This window comes from Pipistrellus kuhlii, unplaced genomic scaffold (genome assembly GCF_014108245.1).
Source record: "Pipistrellus kuhlii isolate mPipKuh1 unplaced genomic scaffold, mPipKuh1.p scaffold_m20_p_56, whole genome shotgun sequence".
NCBI classification, from domain to species: Eukaryota; Metazoa; Chordata; class Mammalia; order Chiroptera; family Vespertilionidae; genus Pipistrellus; species Pipistrellus kuhlii.
In genome coordinates, this window is record NW_023425558.1 from 575,391 (window position 1) to 595,207 (window position 19,817).

The following is a 19,817-nucleotide window of genomic DNA, read 5'->3' on the forward strand; positions in this document are numbered from 1 at the left end:
AGATAATTCCTCACTATCTGTCACCCTCATTGATTTCCGAGAGATGATGACCAGTATCTTCCCCTAAAAAAAAAAAAAAAATCTCTTCCTCCCATGTTGCTCTTACTATGTATGGCCAGGCAGCCACAGTATTAAATCTCCAAGGAATTCTGGTCAGCTCCTTGCTCTGAGAGATGCTAGCCTGCACAGGAGAGCAGACCAAGCCCTAATGAAATGGAATGAACTGGCTGGGGTACACGATTTATTTAAACAGTGAATTCCACACACATATACTGGGCATCTGTGCTCAGCACTGAAGATGCAAATATGAGAACACGCCTCTGCCTTCAAGATGCAGCCCTGCGGAGGAAAGCCAGCCCATGCCCACCCCATGCGGAGGCTGCAGGGCAGAGTGACTCCGCGGGGGGAGGACATCTGAGCTGGGCCTTGAGGGAGCTGGAGGCCGGACCTGGTGGGAGGGAGCAGAGAGCTGTACCGGATCCCACCTGCATCAGCCTCCCAGTGAGACCTGGGAGCTTAGTGGAGGCCAGGAAAGAATTGTTGTAGGCTCTGCTTCCTTTTGTATAATAAATAGAACTGCATTCCAGACCTGGTGTGTGAAACATTAGGCTTGACCAAGACTAATTTAAACTTACTCTACAACACGCGCTTTGTACTCACCAGTGATCTGAATAACCCCTTTCACTCTTGTCCACGTTGGCCCTTGCAGCACAGTGGTCTTTTAAAGTGAAATGTAATAAAGTTACTTCCTGATTAAAACTCTCTCCTTCCCGCCGAGAGAGGCTAGAACCTCAGTTCAGGTTTGTGTGTTGACAAATAGTCCGTCACGATAGGGGACAGACTGAATAGCACAGCCCTGCAGCCAGTGTTCTCCCCGGTGAGGGGGGCTTCGGAAAAGAGGGAGTGACGGGCTCTCCTCATGGTGGGGACGGGCCCTGGCAGGACCCCCAGAGGCTCCTAGTGAGCCGTAGCCTCGCTGCTTCCTTCCCTCCATGGCAGGAGATCACTGACCAGGACATGTTCGGAGACGGGAGTACAAGTCTGATTGTGCCAGAAAAAGTCAAAACTCCCATGAAGTCCAGCAAAACAGATCTCCAAGGCTCCGCCTCGCCCAGGTACTCAGGATGGGAAGAAACACTGACAGCGGGGGCTGGGGGGGGGGCAGTATAAAGGAGGCCAAACAGATGGCATGAGGCTGCGGCCCAGGGAAGAGGGGCTGGCAATGGCGTGGGGCCAGCGGGGCTGTCTCACCTCCTTGTCACGTGTCTGGCAGCAAAGCGGAAGGCGGGCACACGCCCCGGCAGAAGAGGAGCACGCCCCTGAGGGAGCGGCAGCTCTCCAAGCCCCTGAGCGAGAGGACCAACAGCTCCGACAGCGAGCGCTCCCCCGACCTGGGCCACAGCACGCAGGTACCGGCCCGGGTCCCGGCAGTTAGCTGGGAGGAAAGGAGGACTCCTTTGAAATGTTCTAAATAAAAGTCTTGAAAACAGGCCTAAATAGACACGTCTAGCACACGTGTTGTTACTACTCGTGTGGAATTGGCCTCCAGGCTGTTTGCAGGGAGCAGGGGATGGGGCAGGAGATGCCAGCGTTGACCCAGCTGCCTTCAGCCCCAGGTGGCATCCCACCCCTCCTGGTTGGCTTGGCCTCCTCTGCCTCCGACGGACGTTAGTTTGTGCGGTGCCTCAGGTTCTAGAAGGTGGCGGTCATCAGAATCTCACTGGACATCACCAGCCTGAACTCGAGCCTGCTTACTTACCTGATAAATATTAAAGTCATGTCAGTGAGGCTTCCTGCATGGACGTTTTGCCTCGCTGGCAGCGAACCAGAGACTAGACTAGCCCCGCGCCTGGGGCCCCGTGTTGTCGTCTGGTCAATCACTGGTCCTGAGACGCCTCGCCCCTGTGGCAGCAGGCTCCCCGCGCAGCACTCTGCCACTCATTAATTCTCTCCCCGGGGCCTCGTTCCGCTCCCTCCTCTCCGGTCCTTCTGCTGCCTGCCTGCTCTGCCTGCCCCCTCCCGTTATGCGAGGCCTGCTGCGCCTTCCGCCCTCCCGGCCAGGAGGCCGCTGTGGCCTGTGCCTGTGAATGAGTGTTCTCTGAGGACTCTGCTTGTTCTGTCCTCCTTTCCATTTTGGTCTGGCCAGTGTGACGCTGTGTCCCCTCCATAAAGTCCTGGTGTCTCCAAATACCCCTGCTTCACGCACTCTCACAGCCCACCCAGCGCCGCTCTCAGGCTCCCTGGTTCTGCCTCACAGACACTTTGTCCCTGCAGATTCCAAGAAAGGTGGTGTATGACCAGCTGAACCAGATCCTGGTGTCAGACGCAGCCCTCCCAGAAAACGTCATCCTTGTGAACACCACTGATTGGCAGGGCCAGGTACAGCACTGCAGACCACAGGCCTGGGAGGGAAGGTTCTGGAGAGCAAGAGGCACCCAGGGGTGTATTTGAGAGGCAGGGCTTGGAAGAACAGAAAAATAACCCCCATACCTCATGTCCCTCCTACCCCGAACCAAGCCCAGGCTCTGGGTTCCAATCCCATTTCTGTCCTTTTCCAGCCTACGGGACCTTAACTACTAACTTTCGGTACCTCAGCTTCCTCATCTATAAAAAGGCAACAATATCACTGTCCTATTCTTCCAGGGGGGCTGTGTGTGTCGGAGCATCGCGAAGGAAGGTGCCTTGAGTGCCACGTGTTGTAAAATCCATGGTCAGCCTTAGTCCGTGAATGTGGTTCAGAAGGAACTAAGCGACACCCCCAGCCCTGCCTGCTCCCACTCACCACTGCCCACCCAGTTAGACCCCAATGCCCACTCCCGATTCCTCGGTGGTCTGAAGGACAGAGGACAGGAGCTGGCGCCTGTGGGGAAGCCGAGTCTCTGCCTGTGGCCTCACCAGTGTCTCCGCCCTTTCCTCCCCCAGTATGTGGCGGAGCTGCTCCAGGACCAGCGGAAGCCGGTTGTGTGCACCTGCTCCACCGTGGAGGTCCAGGCCGTGCTGTCGGCCCTGCTCACCCGCATCCAGCGCTAGTAAGGGCGTGGCTCCTCCCCTGCCTTGTGGGGTTCCTCTGACATCCTCCCACCCCGACTCCCACGTGGTGAGGGCACCTCCTGGCCTGATCAGACCGACACACAGGTTGAGAACCGCTGCTGTAGAGCCTAAAACCATCGGAAAACACAGATATTTACATTATGATTCATAACAGTAGCAAAGTTACAGTTATGAAGTAGCAACGAAAATAATTTTGTGGTTGGGGGTCACCACAACATGAGGAGCTGTGTTAAAGGTCACGGCCTTAGGAAGGTTGAGAACCACTGTTCCAGACAGTGGCCCGTCCTCTCTGATCCTGGATAGCTCCCTAATTTCAAAAGCGCTCGTTTATTGCCTCTCTCTGTATTATTTTGTTAGTTGGTTGGTTTCTCCCCTGTGGGTTGTTGAGATCAGACAGGTCTGGGCTCAGAGCCTCCCTCTGAGTAGGCTGCTGTGAACCTCCAGAAAGTGGTGGTGACTGTCCCCTGCTCCCCAGCTGCAACTGCAACTCCTCCATGCCGCGGCCGGTGAAGGTGGCCGCACTGGGCAGCCAGACCTACCTGAGCTCCATCCTCCGCTTCTTCGTCAAGTCACTGGCCAGCAAGACCTCCGACTGGCTTGGCTACATGCGCTTTCTCATCATCCCCCTCGGTAAAGAGGCCAGATCCCACTCATGAAGCGGGCGGTGGGTTGGGTCGAGGGAGGAGCAATCAGGAGGGACCAAGGCCATGCCAACATCCTGTCCCCTAACCAGCTCACCTTCTCTCCACCTACCAGGTTCTCACCCTGTGGCCAAGTACTTGGGCTCAGTGGACAGTAGATATAGCAGCACCTTCCTTGATTCTGGCTGGAGAGACCTGTTCAGTCGCTCGGAGCCCCCGGTGTCAGGTCAGGACCCCCTGTAAGGCATGCGGTGGAATGCCGCCTGGCTCAGAGAGGGCTGGAGAGCAGGGCTCTAACTCTCCCACCCGCTTCCGGTTTGTCTTTTCCGCTATAGTAAGAGGAGGCCTGTTAAGTGCAGCCCTTCCACCCTGGGTGATTTTAGTCTCTGCATTTGTTCTGCTCCTGTGCATCTAAAAATAAGGAGGGCCATGGGGGGGCGGGGGCGGGGGGAGCATGCTAGTTGTACAGATGAGATATAAGCAGAAAATAGCTCCTGAGCTGTCTGTTGGTACATGAATAGCACCAGACATGTCATCCTGAAACAGAGTGAGGTGGCCGGGATTGGGGCGAGCTGGAGCTCGGGGATGCTGAGGGGGCAAATGCTTCCTCAGACCTTGAAGGAAGTGATGGGCACAGATTAGTAGGAAAGAGGGGATCCTTTGGGTTATGAGGTTGGTATGAGCAAAGACAGAGGCGGGAGCATGGGTAGCCTGGGAAAGAGCAAGAGACGGGTTGGGAGAGAGAGCAGTGCTTGGTCTATTGTGCATTAGAGTCAAAACCATTAGGCCTGGCCAGTTCGGCTCAGCAGGTAGAGTATCAGCCTGTGGACTGAAGCGGCCCAGGTTTGATTCTGGCCAAGGGCACATGCCTGGGCTGCAGGCTCAGTCCCCAGGAGGGAGCATGCAGAAGGCAGCCAATCAATGATTCTCTCATCATTGATGTTTCTACCTCTCTCTCCCTCTCTGAAATCAATCTACACTAATAAGAGAAAGATGCAAATTAACTGTACCTTCGTGAGGACCACCAGTTAATTGGGAGTGAGTATGCAAATTAACCCCACAAAGGTAGCTGGTTAATTTGCATATGCACACAGGTGCAGCCAGCAAACAAGGAAAGGAAGGTCCATTCTTGCACGAATCTTCTAGTTAAAATTTATGTAACAGGTAGAGTCCCTAGGCCTGGCCAGCAATCAGAGCTGACCGGGGCCTTCATTCTGGTGGTCAGCATATGTCATAGTGAGCAATTGAACTCATCATCTTCCGGCCAAACTCGCAAGGGGACACTGTATATTGGCCTTTTATATTTATAAATAATAATAATTTTTTAAAAACCACCAGGTCTTTGGAACTCTTTTTCTACCTCTACTCCCAGGTCTTCCCATGGGTGTCAGAAAGGGGGCTCTCTAAGCGGGGTGTCGGGTCTGCCTGCTAAAGTCTGTCCGGTATCTCCTGGCTTTTCTGCAGAGCAACTGGACGTAGTGGGGCGGGTGATGCAGTACATCAACGGCGCGGGAGTGACTCACCAGCTCCCCGTGGCTGAAGCCATGCTGACCTGCAGGCATAAGTTGTAAGTTTCCCTTGGGGGCATTTCTTAGGTGGGTGGTTAGGTCAATCTTGAATCTTCCTTGCTTTTTCACATTTTTCTTCCTACCATTTCCTGGTGTAGAAGCCCAAGAAAATGTGAGATGGAGAGAGGCGGTGTTTTTGCTGTCACCCATTCAGGCCGTCCTCCCTTGCCCTGGCCTCCGCACCATCTCAGGGACTGACGCTCGGAAGTGGGAGCAGGGGGTCTGGTGTGCAGACTCGGGCCTTTTGCCTCCATTTTGTGGCTGCTCGTGCCATCTGGACCTGATGGGAAGATGTCATGTAGTAGTGTCTGGATGCCTGAGAGCTGCCGGAAAACAGGAAAAGCTCTCCACCGGCCTCACCCACTGACTGTGGGCTCTCTTGTCTCTCCCAACAGCCCTGATGAAGACTCGTATCAGAAGTTTATCCCCTTCATTGGCGTGAGTACTGACTGTCTCTCCTCTCTGCCCCACCCATTCCCCCGCCTGCCCGTCCTCCCCACACACATGCACGCACACACACGCGCAGAAGACTCATCCAGACAGCGGTTCTCCCCAGACAGCTGGCAATGCCTGAGACATTTTGGGTCCTCAGAGCTGGCGTTTAGTGGGTAGAGACCAGGATGCTGCTGACACCCACAGTGCACAGGACAGCCCCACCGCAAGCAATGAGAGAGGATATTCTGAAGAGCAGTCTGAGAAATAGGTTGTTTCCATCTTCCGGGTCAGTAGGCCTCTGAGAACAAGGGTCTCTTCTGTACCCCCCGTGTAAAGGGACAATCTCTACACCAGTGGGTTTTGAAAACACTCGGAACACCTCGTGGACTTCTTTGGTGTCAGTCGTTCTGATCTTTGGTTCATTTGGTGTGGCTGGGCCACAAGGCAGAGACTTACCAAGAGAGGGATTCCTGAGGGGACAGCTGACCTGCGGGGCCAGGCCCCACCACAGAAGCGTGGCTGAGACTCAGGTTTCCATGTACAGGATGTTCACATTTCCCTTCCGGTCAGCTTGGATCTTTCTGCATAGTCTCCTGAGGACTCTCCTAGCTTCTGGGCGAAGGAGCAGGTGAGGGCAGCTCCCACTGTCCCTCTTCTCTGCTCGGCCCACATTCTTGATGCCTTGAGCGGTCTTGGGAGATGCCTGAGCCTGGGCATATTCACTGGCCCTTCCTCATACCTTACACAGCCTCCGCCTGGCTCCTCCAGTCCGTCCCCATTTGCCACTGGAGCTGCTCCAATGGTCGTGTTGGAGGCCCCAGGCCGTGGCCTGTAGTCTGGGTGGCAGTCTGACTCACATCATCATGGAGCTGTGGGTCGCTGCCCACTCTGACCTCACAGCCAAGAGAGAGAGAAAAAAAAAATCTAAAATTCAAACACAGGAGGTGACAGCATCTTTCAATGCCAGGGAAGCCAAAGGAATCATATCCAGGAAGCTCTGAGTATCGATGTGTTACTTGCTGGTGTCTAAATGCATAGAAAATTCTAAGAATAGCAGCCATTGTGTTCTAAGCAGCCAGCCTCAAGGGAACCATCTGGGCATGATCTCCACTTCACGCCAGCCCTCAGGGTCCAACTTCTGTGGCCTCCCAGCTCTGCGGGTGTTAGGCCCCCTACCTGCCAGGACTCAGGACTTGTGTCCCTTGGTATCACAGTTGTGACAAATGGTCTGTCTCTAGCTGTGCCCTTTTCTGGCCACTGGAGGGCGCCCTCTAACCTTCCCAGAATTCACTATGCACCATCTAAAATTATTTGGGAAGCTCGAGTGGACCCTACTGCCTCCAGGGGGTTGAAGCTGGGACCCTTCCTCACTATTGTTCCTCCAGATTCCAGGAAGTCTGGAAAGGAGGGAGCAGGTGTCAGCCTGGCTGTGTCTTCCCTTGGCTTGCTGCAACAGGCAGGCGCAGAGAGCTCCTCCCTGCCACACTCCCCCGCTTTCTCAGGTGGCTCTTCAGTTTTCTCTCTGATGAGAAGATGGCCTCCTACTCCTGATCTTTCTTAGGCGAAAGGAGATCAGGACATGGACATGGTTCCTGCGGCCCTTGTCCCTAGTGAAGAGCCGTGAGGACTCCTGGGGCCCCAGTTCGTTTTTTGGAACTGGTATTTTCACGTCTCTTAAATCTTCATTTGCAAAGATTCTAAAAGCCCACATCAAACAATGTATAGTGATGGCTGTTGTTCTCAACCACCTGCTTCCAGTGGGTGCAGCTTTGGTGTCTCCTTTTCTCCCAGGTGGTGAAGGTGGGGCTAGTGGAAGACTCTCCTGCCACAGGTGAGCTGGGACCCTTTGCTTCCATGGAGTGAGGCCAGCAGGCCAGAGGGGAAGACTTTGCGTGGTGCCCGCACTCCCCAGGGAAGCGGTGGCAGGGGGTGGAGGGCAGGAACTTAAGGCCCAAAGGAGAGCAGGCTGCCACTGAGACGGAGGGCTTCCTCTGGCCAACTGTGTGTGTCTCCGACAGGCGATGGCGACGACACACCCGCGGTCAGCCTCACGGTGCCCTCCACGTCCCCGCCCTCCAGCTCAGGCCTGAGCCGAGACGCCACGGCCACTCCTCCGTCCTCCCCGTCCATGAGCAGCGCCCTCGCCGTTGTGGGGTAAGGCTCTCCCCGGGACCTGTCTTTCCTGCTGTGTCCCTCCCTCCGGTCCACGGCTTCCCTACTCCCGCGGCATCATGGCCCAGTGGCAGCACACTGAGGGCAGAGGGTAGTATGGTGGTGAGAACACTGTCATTAGAATTCAGAGACTTAGGTCACTGGCTGGGCAACTCGTCACACAGCTGTCTGTCTGTCTCGCAGTTGCAGGGCTGACTGAGGGGCCCTTTGTATCTGTAAAGCACTGCGCGCAGGTCTTGTCTTGATTCTACCCAGCGTGGCAGGAAGGCTGAGCATGAAGGTCGGACCTCCTGGGCTTGAGCTGCAGTTCTGTGTTATAGTCAGAGACACTGACAGCGCAGTAGGGAGACTTTATTCAAAGTGGGACTGTCTTGATAGGTAAAGGAGTCACTGTGACGGGGAGAGAGATGGGGCTCATCTCAATACAGCATACACAAGTGAGGATCGTAGCCAAGGAGAGTGTGGGGTCTGTGGGTGGAAAATTACTGAAAGGAAGCATGGGCTGGGAGATTCTGGCCTCATAGGACTCTTGATAAAGACAGGTCAAGGCATCTGACATCTCCTGGGGCGGCGGGGGAGGAGGAGGAGCTTGGGGGCGGGTGCAGACCCTAATCAGATATGGATGGTGGAGGACTTAGCAAGGTTTTTGCTAAAACTGGATTTTATAAGGACGTGCACAGGTGGTTCTAGAGAAGATTTGGGAGCCTGGCTGAAGTTGGGTGAAGCAAAGAATCTTGTGCCTTGGACAAATTGCGAAGCTTCATTTCCGACTTGTGAGAGGAGTGAGGTGGTCAGGTCACAGTGTGTGAGCGTGTGTGCCGGGCACAGGGCAGGTGCTGCTTCCTTCCATGTTTACAGTCTGTCCCTCAGCGCGATGGAGCTGTCGCCATGGCCATGACTGAGACAGGAGGTCCCTGTCCTGGAGCTCAGGCTCCTGGGCCCCTGCAAGGTCAAAGCAGCACGGAAATTCCAACTGCATGTGTTGCAGGGGGTGCTGTGGGAAGTGTGTTGGGGGCGGAGGAGGGGGGCTAGGAAGGAGAAGGAATTTCTTGAGGATCCAAACGTTAGAGCCGTGGTCAGGGAGCCTCTGTGGGCAGCCGTCCCGCTGAGCCTTAGGGGGAGCCAGGGGACAGGTGGGAGAGGAGCTGGCCTGGGTCAGGAGCAGAAAGGTGCTCCTGCTGCTCCTCCCTCCGTTTCCCTTCCTTCAGCCGCTGCCTCTTTCTCTTCCCTCTGTCGATGGTCCTTGTAGCAACAGGAAGGGTAGGCCTGGCCAGTGGCTTTTCCAGAACCGCCAGTGACTGACTCCTGGGAGTCTGAATGGCTCTTAGATGGCGAGAAAGCTGCCTGACGCTGTTCTCCCACCCTCTCCCCCTTTTCATGGCCCTTCGTTAAGGGCAGAGCACGAAAAGGAGGAAATCCCACATGTGGTTCCAGGGGCCCGGGTTCCAGGCTTCCTGGGGGGCCTGGGATCGGTCCCCCCTCCCCCGACCTCCTTTCCCTGCCAGCTTAAGCTTATACTTGCGAGCACTGCTGAAAGCAGGGGAAAGAGAAATGTCAGATGACTTGTAGCCTATGTTCCTATTGTGTCTGACGCCTCCTTTCAAGAAAACATCAGCTCTTTTTCTCCTTGGAGCTAAAATTATCCTGTGCTAGAGTGCCAGGAGCAAGAGGCTGCAGGTAGCCTCCATCCGCTTCCCAGGCTGCAACCGCCATGCTGCCCCTCTGCCCCACCGAACCTCCCACCTCTGGCCGGTTTTGCTTGGTGTGTGTGCATGTGCAGGTGTGTGGGTGCCTGTGCACACGTGTGTATGCACACACCTTTTTCCTTCATAGAGCATCTTCTGTTTCCCTCATCCCTCATTGCTTCCCTCCCAGTGTTCCCAGTCTTCGCCCTCTCCTGGCCTTTTCACTCCCTCATGAGCCACTTCTGTGAGACTAGAGAGACCCTGGAGCCCCACAGCCTGGCAGTCCTCACTCAGCCCCCTGTCCCCACCCTCCACCCTCCACCCCCATCCCTTGGCCATGTAGCTGGGAATTGAGGGCAGAAGCTACTCTCCATTCCTGTTCCCTTCTTCAGGAGCCCCAGCAGTCCGTATGGGGACGTGATTGGCCTCCAGGTGGACTACTGGCTCGGCCACCCTGGGGAGCGGAGGAGGGAAGGTGACAAGAGAGATGCCAGCTCCAAGAACACCCTCAAGAGTGTCTTCCGCTCAGTGCAGGTTTCCCGCCTGCCCCATGGCGGGGAGGCCCAGCTCTCCGGCACCATGGCCATGACCGTGGTCACCAAAGAGAAGAACAAGAAAGGCAAGTGACGTCTGAGGCCAGGGATGGTGAGGGTCCGGGCCAGAATCTGATTCGGAGAGACCTTGGATGAAGGAGAAGCAGTGCAAGTATCACGTGGTCCCCAGGTCCTGCCTCACCTTGGAGACAAGCCCATTCCTCTCCACAAAGGAATGGTCCCCAGTGCGTCATTGGTCCCTGTCCGCTGAGCTCCACAGCCCCAGGGCCAAGGCAGCTGGGCCTGCTCATACCTCATCCACAGAGATCCCTGAGGGGTGGTGGGGGCTGTGCCAACCTGCATCTGTACCCCCAAGACTGGCCTTGGGGGGGCGCTGTCAGCCCAGCAGTGCCCTCCGGTTCTTGCCTCTCCCCACGCAGGAGTGGAACCAGGCCTGTGCGCTCCCCCAGGCCGCCTGAGATGTGGAGCTGGAAGGGACTTCAGAGGCATCTGGCCCAGTTCCTCATTCCACAGGACGTGCTAAGGCCTGGGTGTGGGGAGGCCGTGCTGGATAGGGCAGGAGCTCCGAGATCCCAGGAGCCTGGGGCAGGATTGGCTTTCTGCACGCCACTTCCCCTTGCGCCAGGAAGGAGGGGAAGTAGGGGGCGAGGAGAGGATTTGCTGCTTTACCAGGGCTGTGACAGTTGGGTTCCTGCTTGCTTTCCAGTTCCCACCATCTTCCTGAGCAAGAAGCCTCGAGAAAAGGAGGTAGACTCTAAGAGCCAGGTCATCGAAGGCATCAGCCGCCTCATTTGCTCTGCCAAGCAGCAGCAGACCATGCTGCGAGGTGGGTGCTGCCAGGACGGGACAGGGCACTGCGGGGCAGGGAGGTGCCCCTCCAGGGGCCCTTAGCGGTCCTGGTCACACACACCCTCCTCTGTCCCCCCCAGTGTCCATTGACGGAGTCGAGTGGAGCGACATCAAGTTCTTCCAGCTGGCGGCGCAGTGGCCCACTCATGTCAAGCACTTTCCAGTGGGACTGTTCAGTGGCAGCAAGACCACCTGAGGGCACTGTGTCCTGGCCACTCCCTCCTGGCACTGCCACCGCCTCCCTGCCTGCGGGCAGGGGGCCAGCAGGCCCGGGTCCAGCACCCCCTCCTGGCCCGGAGGCCTGCATCTCCCTGGCCGAGTCCTGAAGGACACTACCACCGGGATGCTGCCCCCTCCCCCTGCTCAGGCTCCTCCTGGGCAGGCCCGCCCTCCTCTCTCCATCCCGCCCTCCCGCTGGTCCGAGGCATGTTGATTTTGCTTTCTGGTGCCAGTCCCTGGAATTGAGTCCTGCCTTCGCCTCTTTTCCCCAGTGGCACTGGTCCCCTTCCTGGAAATAGGCTCCTGGAATCCTGAGCAGGGAGTCCAGCCCTGCTGTGTTCTACAGCCCAGCTGTCACTGCTGCTCAGCCTGAGCCGCCGGGATCCCTCCCCTCCCGTCACGGGCAGCTCCCACGGCTCCCTCACCCCCAGGACAGCATTTCTGTGGCGATGCTGTGTATTTCCACCGCGGAGAGGCCTTCCTGGTCTCCCCACACGCATTGCCTCACCCCCCGAGTCCCCTGCAGATGTGCCTGCGTCCTGAGCATTTCTTTGTTCTCTGCACGGCCAGTCTCGGGGGTGCCTGTGATGCACTTGGCACTGGCCCCCACTCCGTGGCTCCCTTGTTGTTGACTCTCCCTCTGCCTCCCACCCCTTCACCCAGCACAGCTCTGCCTCTTTCTGAAACGCCGAACTCTGCAGAGCTGGGAGACAGACCCCCCAATGTACTGTCTGTGGCCCCCCGCCCCTTCACCCCCTGTTCCCACCAGTTCCATTTGTCTCCCTTTCCCTGGCCTGTACTTCCCTGCCTCACTCCTGTGTCCCTGGTTTGGGCTGAGACCCCAGCCTCCCAGCCCGGGGTCCCTTCATCAGGCTCCATTCCTTCCCTCACCAGGGACTCAGGGACTGAGCCCCTCAGCCTTGACCATCAGCCCTCTCCAGCGAGGCCAAGGCACACTGAGTCCCTCTGCCCCCACCAGCACCTCCAGAACTTCACTGTTGTCCTCACCCCTTCCAGAAGTTTGCACATAACTTCATTTTGAAACCTGTCTTTCTCATTCTCCGTTCCCACAGACTCCTCCAGCCCTCACCCACGGCTCAGCCCCGCCACTCAGCATCTCCTGGGCTGGGCCGCTGTCCTGCCCTTAGCGGAGTAGCGGGAGGGGCTGAGTGGATGCTGGCTTTTTCATTCAATAAATTGATTTCTTACCAACTAGCAAGTCTCGGGCTTCTTCGCCTCTCGCTGTGACATAGAGTCTGTCCAACCCCCACCCCTCTGCACAGTGCAGCCAACTTTGCTCAAAATCCACCAGAAATGACTTGGGAAAGAAGCAAATCCCACGTTCTTCATTGTAAGACCGGCAGGAAGGTGTCTTGCCAGTAGGGGGGAGCAGAGGTCAGAAACAGCGCCATTCCCACTGAAGTCCCCCTTTCCCTGCGATTCAGCACCCCCAAACCCACCTCCCAAGACAGGGACATGTTGCGGGTTCTCTTCTGATTGAAGATTAGAACTTGGCTTCTTCCCCTACTAGGTTAACTCCTGTTTCTGGAAGCTGGTGAAGTCTGAGGTCAAAGGGCTCTGCCTCTGCAGGAGGAGGGGAGGGGCATCACTGAGGCCCCTCTGCCGCCCTTAACCTTGGCCATGGCACAGCCCAGCCCTGCTCCCAAGCCTCCTCTGTGAACAAGTGTGCACATGGGGGCCTGGCATCCACCTGCAGGACAACCACAGGGGTGGACGGCCAGGGGGCAGCTGTCACTGGCTCCCCAAGCTCCGGTGGCCGATGACCTAATGGGTTTGGCCCTGTGCACACTCAGCCTAGAAAATGCAACTAGTCCTGCCTCCCCAGGGGCACAATCAAGTGAGATCTTCGAAAATGTCCCAGAATGCAACCTGCACATTATTGCCAAACAAGGTGTACACCCGTCGGTGACAGGAACGCCTCAGATGTGTCTGAGGTGACGAGAGGACATGGGTGTTCCTCGGGCAGCGTGAACGGGCCCACCGAGGCCGTCCTGGGAGCGGGCAGCGGAGGGCACGGGCAGGACATAGGCGGTGGGGACCTGGGAGGCCCAAGCCAGAGGGGTGTGGGACAGGCCCTGAGGTCCCAGCTCCTCACCCTCTCAGGTTCCAGTGCAGAACTGAGAAGAGGGAGAGAAAGGAGGAGGCATGAACTGCAACCTGCCTGCACCTACTCCAGGGCCTCCGCCTCCGCCTGCTCCATCCACGGCCTCTCCCTCCTCCAGGCTTCACTCCGTGCACCAGCCCTTCCCAGTCTCTGTGGCTCTTTCACGAACACGTGATTTTTTCTTATTTTTTTCCTATAAAAACAAGTATTTATTTCTCACAGTTCTGAAGGCTGGAAGTGTGAGATCAGGATGCCAGCAGGCTGGGCTCCGGTGACAGCTCTTTCCAGTCACAGACGTCTGTTCTGTATCCTTACACGGCAGCAACCACTTCCCTGATTCTTCTTTTTTAGTCTTTACCTGAGGATATGTTTTTATTGATTTTATTTTATTTATTGATTCTAGGAAACAGCCTGGAGAGAAACATGGGTTTGTTGTTCCACTTCTTTATGCATCCATTAGGTTGCTTCTTGTATGTGCCTGATGAAACCCAAACCCTTGGCATATTGGGATGTTCTAACCAACTGAGCTACCTGGCTAGGGCTTGTTTTCATTGACTTTAGAGAGAGGGGAAGGGAGAGGAAGAGAGAGAAACATTGATCGGTTGCCTTCAGTATGCACCCTGACTGGGATTGAACCCACAATCTGGGTATGTACCCTGACCGGAAACTAAACTCAAAACCTTCTTGGTGTATGCTCCAACTGAGCCACACTAGCCAGGGCTATGCTCCCTGTAGGAAGCGGTTATAAGGTTAAGCCTCAGACTGACCTGCTGGCAAAGTCGCACACAAGTCCCAGCTTGGAGGGCACAGTCCTCCAAGCATAATTAAGCTTGATCTTGTCACTGCTCCCTAGATCCTTCCTGGGTAGCTAGTGGCCTGTGGGAGGGGCAGCAAGTGCTGCCAAAACAAATGAAACTTAGAAGAACATTGTAAATACCTTGTTTGTCCCGGTTTGGCTCAGTGGTAGAGCGTCTGCCTGTGGACTGAAAGGTTCCAGGTTCCATTCCGGCCAAGGGCATGTACCTTAGTTGCGGGCAAATCCCCAGTGGGGGGTGTGCAGGAGGCAGCTGGTCGATGTTTCTCTCTCATCGATGTTTCTAGCTCTCTATCCCTCTCCCTTCCTCTCTGAAAAAATCAATAAAATATATTTAAAAAATAATAAACTGTCAGCTTGCAGTCTGGATCTGTTCTGTGGCCTCAGCCAGGCACAGAAGATCCACCTAGACCCAGCTCTTTCTCTTTGTCTATCATTTCTCCATCCTTTGTCGCCCCCGCTCAGGCTCACCGAACCCTTGGCTGTGCTGGTGCGGCACAATCCCTGATTCTTGACACCTTTCAGCTTGTCACACCATGTCTGCTCCCCTTAGAGCTTGTTCGCTCTCCCTTTCTCCACACTCCCTCCTTCGCACCCCCCCCCATACGCTCCCTCAGGCTGTTTTCTAAAAGTCCTCTCACCAAGGTCACAGATGGCCTGGGCTGCCAAATCCAAGGGTCTGTTTCTCGTGTGGCCCCTCAGTGGCATTCCAGGGGCACACTCCCTGCCAGCATCGCTTTCTCCTGGGCCTGTGCCAGCACTGCTCCTCCCACCGGACCAGCTGCTCTCTCTCGGCCTCCCTCAGCAGGGTGCTCTGTCCAGTGGCCTCAAAACACTGGACAACTCGGGGCTCCCGCCTCTGGCGGCTCCCAGCCCCGCGGTGTGAAATGCTCCCTGTGTGCAGACTTCTCCCTCCATTGCCGAAGCCAGAAACTTTGAAATCACCCTTGACTCCTCTTCTTCTCATACCCAGCATCCAGCGCACAAGCAAATCCTATAGGCTTTCCCTTCAAGGCAGATCCAGAATCCAGCAGGTCCTCACTGCTTTCACTGCGGCTATCTCCTCTTGTCCGGCTTCTAGCTGCTCTTCCAGTAGTCTGTTCTACACACAAGAGCCTTTTGAAATGTGAATCAGCCCTGGCTGGTATGGCTCAGTGGTGTGGCTCAGTGGCAGAGTGCCAGCAATGCACAGAGGTTCAGTTCCTGGCACATCCTTCAGCCAATGCTGACATTTCCGTAATCAGATCCCTCTCCCCTGCACAGGGGCCTTTACATGCTCTCACTGCCCCACACCCCCTTTGCCTACTCATCACCTCCTCAGAAAGGCTTTCCTGACCACCCAGCCCAATGCTGCCACCTGCCATAATGTCTTTGTAGCACCTTAGAATGAGGGTTCAGCGGGGAGGGACGGGGCGCCCCTCACTCTGGACCTGGCAAACACTCAGCTGGCTAAAGGAGTGAGTCGGGGTTCGGTCCCTTGTCCTAGGCACACAGACTGATGGAGAGTTTCTAACCCAGCTCATCAGATCCCAGACCTCCTCTTGAGACTCAGACTTCCCACCCATCCCTGTGTCCTGTGTGTATGAAGTCCTACTGTGCGATGGTACCAGATACACACAGGGTTGGGTCCTCATCTCTTTGAGAGCTCTGAGCCTAGCAGGGGAGACAGACAAATAGACAACTGCCACACAGCACAGCAGGTTGCACGGCAGCCTACGGGCTGGGGAGAGCGGGGGACACACACATCTAATGCAGCCTGGGGACGGGTATCCGAGAAGATGTCTCAAGGGAACTGACACCTGAGCAAAAGATGCCCAACACGATGGATGTTCCCGGAACAAAAATAGCAACAACCCGATAGAAGAGAGTCTGGCCCATCCTGAGACCTACAGTGGTGAGTGGGGCTGAAAAGCGATGGGGAGAGGGAGAGGGCAGAGGGCCAGGAAGCAGCGGGGCACCGAGGAGCCTGCGGCTGTGATCATCACTACTCTGTGCACGGCATAGACTGCGCTTTATCCTGCGACCAGCGTGGGGCCAAGAAAGGGCTTTAGGCAGAAAGGTAAGGCGGTGGACTTCAGAAAGATCACCTGCTACTACAGTGGAAGGAAACGAGACTGGAGACCAGAAGAGTTAGAAGGGAATTACAGCAACTCAGAAAAGATGTGGCAAGACATAGGCTAAGGCAGGGTAGACGAGGTGGGAAAATGGAGACTTGAGCCTTATGTAAGAGGTAGAATCAGCAGGCTGGTTAAGAAGTGGGGTCAAAGGAGAAGGAGTCGAGGATGAGGACTGACCATCTGCCATGGGCAAATGGGCAGACGGTGGGACGTCCTGGGAGGTGAGAGGTGTCGGTGAGGGGATGGGCATCCAACAGGAGTTGAACATATGGGTCTGGATGGAGCTCAGGGAGTATCTGGGCAGGATGGAGAGCAGGGATTCCTTGGCATGTGGGAGAGCTGGCCTTGGGCAGAGGTGCGATCGCCCCCCGCCAGGCTGAGCTTCCCTCCATCCTGACCATGCAGGGCACCTACACCCAGCACCACGCTCTTAGTACCTGTCATACCCAGACGTCCTTCCTCTTTGCAGGCTGTGTTGCTCGCTTTCATTCGGGTGTGTTTTCTCTCCCACACCACCATACGCAGCACTGCCTTCCGTGTCATATTTTTTCTCCACTTCATATTCTGTCCATTCACTAGCACCGGGTCTGTTCAGTAGTGAGCTTGAACAGATGGTGGTAATAAATAACTACTAGGAATAGTGTCTGTTAGGTACAAAGCATAATATTAACATCTGAACCCTGCTACTTATCCCATTCTTTTTTAAATTTTATTTTTTTAAACATATTTCTATTGACTTCAGAGAGGAAGGGAGAGGGAGAGAGGATCATCCATCAGCTGCCTCCTGCACGCCCCACACTGGGAACTGAATCTGCAACATGGGCATGTGCCCCAAATGGGAACTGAACTATGACTTCCTGGTCCACAGGTTGATGCTCAACCCCTGAGCCACTGTACTCTTGAGGACCCAACAAGGTAGATAGGGATTAGGAACCACATTCTAAGAGGAGGAAACAGATAAGGTAATAATATGAGTAAACCTGCACAGCTGGCAAGTGGAGAAACGTGGCTTTGAACTCAGCTCATCCGACCCCACTGAGCAGGCCAGGCCCTTTGCCATGTGGCTGCCGGGACAGGAGCCAGGAGCCTCTCGGGGGAGCTCCGAGCAGACCCGATTCTTGGCTCAAAGCAGGAAAAAGGCGGACAACCAGAGCTGTTCACAATGGCACAGGCCCCTCCGGAAGCAGGGAGATGTGGGACGCATGACCGTTAAGGAGACTCCGATCTTGAGCATTGATGAGTGACCTCCCGGATGTCAGGGTGGGGATGCTATGCTTGATAGAAGTGCCCCCCAGCCACTTCAAAAACAGGAGTGGCCGAAACCGGTGTGGCTCAGTGGATAGAGCGTCGGTCTGCGGACTGAAGGGTCCCAGGTTCGATTCCGGTCAAGGGCATGTACATTGGTTGAGGGCACATCCCCAGTAGGGGGTGTGCAGGAGGCAGCTGGTTGATGTTTCTCTCTCATCAATGTTTCTAGCTCTCCATCCCTCTCTCTCCCTCTCTGTAAAAAAATGATAAGAAAAAAGAAAAAAAAAAAAAGGAGTGGCCTGGCCAGTTTGGCTCAGCAGTTAGAGCTCGTGGACTGAAGGGTCTAGGGTTTGATTCTCATCAAGGGGACATACCTCAGTTGTAGGTTCCTACTAGCTCCTGTCTGGGCATGTGCTGGAGGCAACCAATTGCTGTTATCTCTCTCACATCAATGTTTCTCTCGCCTCCTCCCCCTCCTCTCTCTAAAAAATCCATAGGGAAAAAATATCCTCGGGTGAGGATTAAAGAAAAAAGGCATGAAGCTAGCCAAGGGGGAAAGAATCACTTGAGAAAGCAGACTTCAGTGAAGTGCTTCTGAGAATCTAAGGCTTCCGCTTGGGAAGCAGAGGGAGGGGGTTCCTGGGAGGAAACAATATTAAAAGCAGCAAGAACCACTTCCCCGGGCTGGGACCAGCGGGTAAGCCGATGAGCTCTGAGGAAAATGGCACAAGGAGCAGAATCACCACTGCGTATAGGCTCCTTCCTTTCCTCTCCCTATCGGCGCACCCATCAGCAGCCTGGCACGGACCAGCCTCTGGGGGCGGGGGGAGGCAGGAAGGGGTGTGCAGAACAGAGCGGATGAAGTAACAGTCCCTTCCGGTGGGAGATTCACAGTACATCCTCAGAGACAAGATAAAAGGCCGAGCGTTGAAAAGGTTTGGACGCCGCAAGGTCAAGCACAGAAACCAGATAAGAACCGCGCGGCTGACCCAGCCCTCCCTCCACCCGGCAGGCAGGGAGGAGCAGGGCCGGTGCCCAAAGAGGAGCTGAGAAACCACAACGCCTGCCGGGAACTAGCGGGAGGACCAGAACTAGAACCCAGCAATAGGCAATCCCAGCCCTAGCTGGTTTGCTCAGTGGATAGAGTGTTGGCCTGCAGACTGGAGGGTCCCGGGTTCCAATCAATGATTCTCTCATCATTGATTTTCTTTTCTTTTCTTTTTTTATATATTTTATTTTATTTATGTTTTTACAGAGAGAAAGGAAGAGGGATAGAAAGTTAGAAATGTCAATGAGAGAGAATCATTGACCAGCTGTCTCCTGCACATCCCCCACTCGGGATGTGCCCGCAACCAATGTACATGCCCTTGACCGGAATCGAACCTGGGACCCCTCAGTCCGCAGACCAGCGCTCTATCACTGAGCCAAACCGGTTTCGGCTCATCATTGATTTTCTCTCTCTCTGTCCCTCTCCCTTCCTCATATATACATATATATATATATATATATATATATATATATATATATATATATATAAAATAAAAGGAGGGGACCATTCCTCTGTGATCTGTGCAGTTCACTCCCTGCCCGATCCCTGGGCCCTGGACTGAGCGCCATGCTGTAAGCAGTATCCGGACAGAAATGCTAAACTACACTCAGAAAAGAGAATTCAGAGTGAGAAGGGCAGGAATGGGTGAAGCGACAGGGGCTGTCAGCAAACATCTTCCCTGGCCAAAGAGCAGACCGTCTCCAGAAGAGAGCCCGGTGTGGCATGGGAGCGGCAGGAGGGCTGCGACGGCTGTCAGGGAAGGCTAACCTTTAGTCTCACCGCACAGGTATGCGCTCCGGCCACAGGACGAGCCGTACTCTCGCCAGGGCACCGGGCCAGGTCTGTCAGAGAGGACGCCAGGCTCTGGAGCTGGTGCAATCGAGTCTGGGCCCACCCTGACCTGAGGAACACCCAGCCCCTGGTACTAACATCCGGCCTTGCTCTGCGGGTTTTGTCCGGGTGGTTATGCTGCGTCACCCCTAATGCCATGGGCCGAGGGCAGTGCTGGGTGGCCACCGATCCAGGGCCGCAGAGCACCAGACCAAAGCCTGGGCCTGCCAGGGGCCTGCCAAGGCCAACAGGCGCACCCTCTGCCCTTTTTTAAAACCAGCACTTAGTGCTGCTGTGCGCCGGCCAGGGGCTGCTCTGGGGTGGAGGACAGGGAGCCGACAAGACACATGCTGGAGGCATAAACGCTACAGAGAGAATTAAAGGGGTGCCGGGCTGGGCCGGAGGGCTGCTCTGCAGGAGGGGGGGAGCGGGGGGAAATCACGGATGGGCTCGCTGAACA

The 19,817-nt window shown here is 55.6% G+C and overlaps 1 protein-coding gene across 3 annotated transcripts in view; it reads left to right on the forward strand.

The window, feature by feature from the left end:
• The window catches only part of PACS1 (phosphofurin acidic cluster sorting protein 1), an 80,931-nt gene extending 68,542 nt beyond the window's left edge, over positions 1–12,389 (forward strand). For 2 of the 3 annotated variants that reach the window (XM_036416522.2, XM_036416524.1), the window contains exons 12-24: positions 1,000–1,115; positions 1,274–1,409; positions 2,275–2,379; positions 2,923–3,029; positions 3,527–3,681; positions 3,808–3,918; positions 5,157–5,259; positions 5,656–5,698; positions 7,487–7,526; positions 7,711–7,849; positions 9,945–10,171; positions 10,813–10,932; positions 11,036–12,389. In XM_036416522.2, the coding sequence (XP_036272415.1) occupies positions 1,000–1,115; positions 1,274–1,409; positions 2,275–2,379; positions 2,923–3,029; positions 3,527–3,681; positions 3,808–3,918; positions 5,157–5,259; positions 5,656–5,698; positions 7,487–7,526; positions 7,711–7,849; positions 9,945–10,171; positions 10,813–10,932; positions 11,036–11,151 (1,518 nt within the window). In that variant the 3' untranslated portion in view covers positions 11,152–12,389. The remainder of the gene's footprint in view (positions 1–999; positions 1,116–1,273; positions 1,410–2,274; positions 2,380–2,922; positions 3,030–3,526; positions 3,682–3,807; positions 3,919–5,156; positions 5,260–5,655; positions 5,699–7,486; positions 7,527–7,710; positions 7,850–9,944; positions 10,172–10,812; positions 10,933–11,035) is intronic. The other variant, XM_036416523.2, reaches the window with a different exon arrangement.
• The last annotated feature ends 7,428 nt before the right edge of the window (positions 12,390–19,817 follow it).